The 7,245-nt window shown below is 55.2% G+C and overlaps 1 protein-coding gene across 1 annotated transcript in view; it reads left to right on the forward strand.

Annotated features, from left to right (window-relative positions):
- The first annotated feature begins 221 nt into the window (after positions 1-221).
- ERBB3 (erb-b2 receptor tyrosine kinase 3) overlaps positions 222-7,245 on the forward strand; it is a 21,225-nt gene continuing 14,201 nt past the window's right edge. Inside the window, exons 1-4 of the mRNA XM_025402192.1 lie at positions 222-737; positions 4,101-4,252; positions 5,398-5,584; positions 6,644-6,769. Coding sequence (XP_025257977.1) covers positions 656-737; positions 4,101-4,252; positions 5,398-5,584; positions 6,644-6,769 — 547 coding nt within the window. The 5' untranslated portion in view covers positions 222-655. The remainder of the gene's footprint in view (positions 738-4,100; positions 4,253-5,397; positions 5,585-6,643; positions 6,770-7,245) is intronic.

A 7,245-nucleotide genomic window follows, 5' to 3' on the forward strand; every position in this document is an offset into this window, starting at 1 on the left:
GGATGAGTTATGGGGTTTCGAGTCTGGGAGAAACTGAGGTGGCCTGGACATGAGGCAAAAAACACCCTCCCCCTCAAAAACACACAGAGAGAAATATTCACATTCTGAGAGAAAATCTACCAAGTGAACCAACCGGCTAGGGGAGTTGAGTGATTTGGTTAATGGGCGAGGCCAAATTTCAGGGGGCAGGGCTTTGGAGCGCTTACCACTCCCTCATTCATTACCCTTCCCTGGATCTGGGGGCTTTTGGAATCTTGACCTCCCCTTGGCCCAGCTCCTGCAGAAAAATTAGGGTGAGCCCCATCTTCGATCTGCTCCGCCAAGTTGCGGGACCGCGGGGCGTGGCGCGCTCGGGGCGGGCAGTCCGAGGCTCCGCAATCCCTACTCCAGCCTCGCGCGGGAGGGGGCGCGGCCGTGACTCACCCCCTTCCCTCTGCGTTCCTCCCTCCCTCTCTCTCACACACACACACACCCCTCCCCTGCCATCCCGCCCCGGACTCCGGCTCCGGCTCCGGCTCCGATTGCAGTTTGCAACCTCCGCTGCGCCGCAGCAGCCACCAATTCGCCTGCGGTTCAGGTGGCTCTTGCCTGGATGTCCTAGTCTAGGGGCCCCCGGGCCGGACTCGGCTGGGCTCCCTTCACCCTCCGCGGAGTCATGAAGGCGAACGGCGCTCTGCAGGTGCTGGGCTTGCTTTTCAACCTGGCCCGGGGCTCCGAGGTGGGCAACTCTCAGGCAGGTAAGTGGCGCGAGAGCACTGGCGGGCTCGGCACCTGGGAGCCGGAACCCAGTGCGCGCAGCCTCTGAGGGCATGGGCAGGGTCTCAGGCGGCGCGGGGGTGTGGGTGCTGCCCCCGTACGCCGGGACCACCTGGGAGTGGGGCGATCAGGCTCGGGTTATCGGCGTGGTCCGGCCGAGGGCGGCATTCCTGGACCCTCACGCCCCCTTCCCCAGAGCGTCGTCGACCCTCTAATTGGTCTCCCCAAAAGAGGCTGAGGCCGCAACAGTAGTTCACACTTCTGAGGGACCCTGCAGGGAGCGGAGCAGGGACCTTAATTCTATAAACAGGAGGTGCTTGGAGGTGGGGGCCTTGGCGGAAGGGTCTCGGTTTGCTCGCCAGCCTCCTGCCCGCCACCCCGCACCGATTTCTGCTACTCCTAGTTTCGTTGTTTTGCCGACAGGGCGGAGCTACGGAAGGTTGGAGGGGGTTGTTGTTCTCTAGTGTTGGAAAAACAGGAGCGGCACCTCCTCTTCCGTGAGTGAGCCTGCCCTGAGGAGGTCTGAGATTAACCAGAGGGCCAAGTTCAGGTGACATCAGGCGGGAGGCCCAACAGAGGCTGGCGCCCGCTTTCCTCAGAATAGCAGAGCTTGAGCAACATCTCTTTGTCAAGATCCAGGTCAACCCAACTCATATTTATTGAGCATCTACTATATACAAGGCGCTGGGCCAGGAACTGTAGGGGCAAGGATTGTCCAGCCTCTTGTCTTTTCTCTCCCCAACCGGAGGATCAAGAGGGCACCTCTACTTTCTAAGCCTCCTGCCTTGGGGAGTCCTACCTGGGCCCATCTTGTGCCCCCTGCCCCCATTTTGCTTATTGTCTGAGGACCCTAGACAGAGCCCTGGATTGCTCTTCTCCAGTCCTCCCCCGACTCCCATGCTATCTGAGCCCACCCCTTTGGGGTGTCTCTGGGGCCGTGGACACCTGAGGTTTGAAGTTCTGTGGATCTGCTCCCCTCCCCTCAGATTTCAGCTTGGGGTTTGGCACAGCCAGGGCCCCTTCCCCAGTGTGGGAGTGGAAGAAACCACCTGTGCTTCCCCCACAGTTGCTGGGCCTAAATTTAGATCCTGGGATTTTTAGATGTGAACACTCCCAGCTGGTGGAGGGGGGTGGTCTGGGGACTGGCGTGGGAGGGAGCAGTGGGGTGACTGTATAACTGTCCCATCCAGACTCCTGCAATCTTCACCCAGAAACCCAGGAGTACCAGAGTCTGGCCACCCTCCCTGGGTAGGCAGGAGGCAGGCATGGTTGGGTCTCTTTACCCTTTATCTGGGTCCTGCAGCCTCTGGGCATCCGGCCCTGTCTCAGTCCTTCTATAGCCCCTTTGTCCTGGCTCTGATGGGGGTGGGGGATGTTGGAGGGGAGGCTTCTGGTTGAGGAGGGGCTGGAGATTCTGGCTCTATCCCACCCCTAGTGCTCTCTACCAAAGGAGCGCCTGTGCCACTGCCCCTCCTTATGCTCCCGGTCCCTGGGTACAGGAGGGATTTTTATGATTCCCTTCCCCTGCCCTGCTCCCCAAGCTGCCTAGCTCCTCCCCAGACGTGTTGTTTGTGCTCCCTTCCTGCCCAGGCCCTTTGCCCCCTGTTTGTGTAATATGGACTTTACCCTCAGGGGAGCAGGGAACTGGGCTACCTCTAACACTGTAGCCTTCCAAGCACAGACACAAAGTCTGCACAAACACATATGAGCACGTGGGATAGATGGGGCCACCTGAAATACTTCCTGCAAGGAAACCCGACCACAGGTTCCTGGGCCAGCGGGACCAATGTGTACGTGTTCATGTGTATGTTGTGTGTGTATGTGTGTGCCCACACTACTACTTCCCTGTGCAGAAAACTTGGCTCCTCCCTTATCTGGGGAGAAGGATTGGCACTATAACTTGGGAAAGGGGGTGTCCTGCCAGGAAGGGGATTGGGGTGGGGCTGTTCCAGAAATGACTAACCTTCCTAGTCTCTTTCATTTCAACCCAAGGACCCTGGAGTTACCAGCTCCTCTGGAACTAGCTCTCTTTGCTGGGACTAGCCAACCTTCATGGGGAGTGATAAGGAGCCCTCCAAGGTCAAGAATTCAGACTAGGGGTATATAAGAGGGATTGGAGCCTCACCAGTCTCCCTCCCTCCATTCCCACTGTTGCCTCCCACTGACTGCCACTGCCTCAGGGAAGGGTGGCTGGAACAGGTGGTATCTACCCCCTATTCCCCACCCCACACGTGGTCTTTCGCTGAACCAGAAGAAAGAGAGACTGGGGTAGGGCTTCAGAGTCCAGGATTTTCCATAGCCCATTGTCCACCACATTTGCAAAGAGTGAACTCCCAAGGCTGACATGCCATGTGCCTCTAGTCTAGGCTTTCCCCTAGTGCGAGTGAGGATTGCCATGGTGAAAGGCTTTTTCATGAACCTCTTCTAACAGTGAAATTGGGTGGAGGCTCAGTGTGGGGCATCTCCTACTATTTCTCTCCAGGTGTCCCTGTATTTGCTAAAAAATACTTTAGGGCTGGAAAGTGATGCTGAGGTTGCTAGAGTGGGTTGGGATAGGGAGAGAGAGTGAGAAGGAAAGCCTGAGTTTAGGAACGGGGGGAGGCAACCAGCTTCTTATCTTCCAGCTTTAAAGACAAAGCTCCCATTGACCCCACCCCCCCGCAACCCCACCACTGCCAGAGCTCCCTCCTCTACTGAGGTCACTTGTCTGAGCCCAAGGCTTGAGGGTGGAGGGGAGTGCTGCTGAGGACGGGGTGTCTAGGGATAGGGTGGGGCAGCCCCCCTCCTGGATAGAATCGCCTCATTGTGGGCTGGACTGTGGCCCCAGGCACTGCCCCCACCCTCTGCCCCCATCCCACCCTCAGTTGACACAATAGGGGCTGTGTACTAGCCCCAAAGAGATATTTATTCCAGGACCTAGAGAGAGGCAGGATGAGGGTAGAGAAGTGAGTGCCCTGCTTGGAGGGGGAGAGGAGGGTAATCAAAGTTTCGGCCCTTTCCTAACTTCTCTTTTCTAGGGAGGGAAACAAATTCACTGTCATCCTTCTCTATTAACCCCTTAGTACCCAAAGTGGTACCCAAAAGAGGCACAGAGGGGTCTCAGGTAGAAAAAGGAAATCTTCACCTTCCCATTCATAGGATGGTAAAGGAATTCTGAGAAGAGAGAAAGCTCTCAGGCCACTACAGCTTCTGCCTATCGCTTGTGGGAGGGTTGGAGGCAAATGCCCTCTGATCCTGTCTAATGTAACTGGAAGAGGGCAACCAAGGGGGTGATCTTGGGGGATGGCAGATGGGCTGAGAATTTGTGTCCAGCCCTCAGCCACTCTTCCCTCTGCTTTGAACAGTGTGTCCTGGGACTCTGAATGGCCTGAGTGTGACCGGCGATGCTGAGAACCAATACCAGACACTGTACAAGCTCTACGAGAGGTGTGAGGTGGTGATGGGGAACCTCGAGATTGTGCTCACGGGACACAATGCTGACCTCTCCTTCCTGCAGGTGAATGTGCCTGCCACCCTCCTTCCTCAACCTGCTCCTCTTTATTCTCCCCTAGAACCCTCCTTCCCTCTTCAGGGCTACCTTCTGCTGGAGTTCACCCTTCCTAAGACTCAGGAGTTCCTAAGATCCAAACCCGCGTATTTCTGGGGACAGTGGATGTAATCTGGGACCTATGGTCTCGCTGTTGTAGCCAGGGATATATAGGGGGCAGGGGTAGAGGCAGGGGCGGGGCAGGTGGTGTTCTGTGGTAGTGTGAGGTCAGCAGGGACTAGCGCAGAGAGACACCTGAGGACCGAGAGGGTACCTGGGGAGATGAGGAAAGGGCCCTCCTGGCATGAGGAGCTTTGAGGAGAAAGCTGCCTGTCTTCACTCCCAGAAGTGACATAGTAGTGTGACACAGTCTACTCCCTACTCCAAAATAGGAATTAGCAAGAGTTAAGGAGAGGTGCAGTGGCTCATGCCTGTAATCCCAGCACTTTGAGAGGCCAAGGAAGGCAGATCACTTGAGGTCAGGAGTTCAAGACCAGCCTGGGCAACATGGGGAAACCCTGTCTCTACAAAAATACAAAAATTAGCTGGGCATGGTGGCACGCACCTGTAGTCAGCTACTTGGAAGGCTGAGGTGGGAGGATCGCTTGAGCCCAGGAGTTTTACACTGCAGTGAGCCAAGATTGTGCCACTGGACTCCAGCCTGGGTGACAGAGCGAGACCGTCTCACCAAAAAAAAAGGTCAAGTGCGGTGGCTCATGCCTGTAATCCCAGGACTTTGGGAGGCCGAGGCAGGCGAATCACCTGAGGTCAGAAGTTCGAGACCAGCCTGACCAACATGGAGAAACCCCATCTCTACCAAAAATACAAAATTAACCAGATGTGGTGGCGCATGCCTGTAATTCCAGCTACTTGGGAGGCTGCGGCAAGATAATTGCTTGAAGCCGGGTGGCGGAGGTTGTGGTGAGCCAGGATCACGCCATTGCACTCCAGCCTGGGCAACAAGAGCTAAACTCTGTCTCGAATTTTAAAAAAAAGAAAGAAAGAAAGAAGGAAGAATTAAGAGTTAAAGAGTCTTTAATGCCTGAAGGAAGAGAGGGGATTGAGATTTTTTTGCCCTGTTGTCTCTCTCATTGACATAATCTGCTCTGTCACAGTGGATTCGAGAAGTGACAGGCTATGTCCTCGTGGCCATGAATGAGTTCTCTACTCTACCATTGCCCAACCTCCGGGTGGTGCGAGGGACCCAGGTCTACGATGGGAAGTTTGCCATCTTCGTCATGTTGAACTATAACACCAACTCCAGCCACGCTCTGCGCCAGCTCCGCTTGACTCAGCTCACCGGTCAGTTCCCGACGGTTCCTTCCGGCCTCACCCCTCAGCCCTCAGACTGGTACCTGCTTGATGATGACCCAAGGCTGCCCACTCTAAGTGCCTCTTCCAAGGTGCCTGTCACCTTAGTAACTGTCTAATGGTCCATTGCTCCCTAAGCAATAGAGGGCCCCCAGTAGGGGGAGCTAGGGGCATCTACTCCAGGGAAAGGAACCGTGTGTCCTGGTGGGGCTGGAGTCGGAGCTGGATCTGTTACCATTTCTCTAACTTCAAAGTACAGTGTACTGGAGGCCAGGCATGATGGCTCACACCTGTAATCCCAGCATTTTGGGAGGCCAAGGAGGGCAGATCACTTGAGATCAGGAGTTTGAGACCAGCCTGGCCAACATGGCGAAACCCTGTCTCTACTAAAAATACAAACAAAACAAAACAAAACAAAACAAAACAAAACAAAACAAAATTAGCTGGGGATAGTGGTGTGCACCTGTAATCTCAGCTGCTCAGGAGGCTGAGGCAGGAGACTCCCTTGAACCTGGGAGGCGGAGGTTGCAGTGAGCCGAGATCGCACCACTGCACTCTAGCATAAGTGACAGTGAGACTCTGTCTCAAAAAAAAAAAAAAAAAGCCAAAGCACAGTATACCTGGATGTCCCTCCTTCCCTAGGAATTCTACCTTTGCTCTCCTAAACCAAACCCCTGTGAGCTGAGGAATATAGGAGTTAAAAACCACCTGTCCATCTTCTACTTCTCCCTGTCCCAGTCAGTTGGAAAACATATGGGCAGGGCTTGTGGGAGGGGATGTTGAGTCAGAAATCTTCTCTCCCTCTCTCCCTTCCCCTCCCCCACTAGCTAAACCGGATCTGGACAGGTGACTGAGGAGGCGGGAGTTTCTTTTGGCCTGACTCCTCGTCTTATAAAGGGAGTCTTCTCTGCAGCTTGGATTTAATTGGACCTATCTGTCTGCCTCGTCCTCCCACTCCTGAGTCTCAGGTGTCCTTTTGGATGGGTGGAGAGGTAAGGAAGAGGCGTACTGCTGTGGCCCTTAACCCTGTCACTTATTTCCCTACCTCAGAGATTCTGTCAGGGGGTGTTTATATTGAGAAGAATGATAAGCTTTGTCACATGGACACAATTGACTGGAAGGACATCGTGAGGGACCGAGACGCTGAGATAGTGGTGAAGGACAATGGCAGAAGCTGTAAGTGACTGTGATCAAGACTGCTCCCCAGCCCCACCAAACCGGAGTGACTCCCTTCTTTCCATCATCCTTACATTCCTGATCTGAACCCGCCTCCCCACTGAACAAACACCTCAGGTCCCTGACTCAGCAGCCCACCAGGACGGACCATGCCAGTCCCCTGGAATCTAAACTACAGAGGAGGTGTTTCAAGAAAAGGAGCGGATAGGCCGGGTGCGGTGGCTCACGCCTGTAGTCCCAGCACTTTGGGAGGCCGAGGCGGGCGGATCACGAGGTCAGGAGCTCAAGACCATCCTGACTGGCCGGGCGCGGTGGCTCAAGCCTGTAATCCCAGCACTTTGGGAGGCCGAGGCGGGCGGATCACGAGGTCAGGAGATCGAGACCATCCTGGCTAACCTGGTGAAACCCCGTCTCTACTAAAAATACAAAAAACTAGCCAGGCGTGGTGGCGGGCGCCTGTAGTCCCAGCTACTCGG

The sequence above is a fragment of the Theropithecus gelada genome, chromosome 11, assembly GCF_003255815.1.
Source record: "Theropithecus gelada isolate Dixy chromosome 11, Tgel_1.0, whole genome shotgun sequence".
NCBI classification, from domain to species: Eukaryota; Metazoa; Chordata; class Mammalia; order Primates; family Cercopithecidae; genus Theropithecus; species Theropithecus gelada.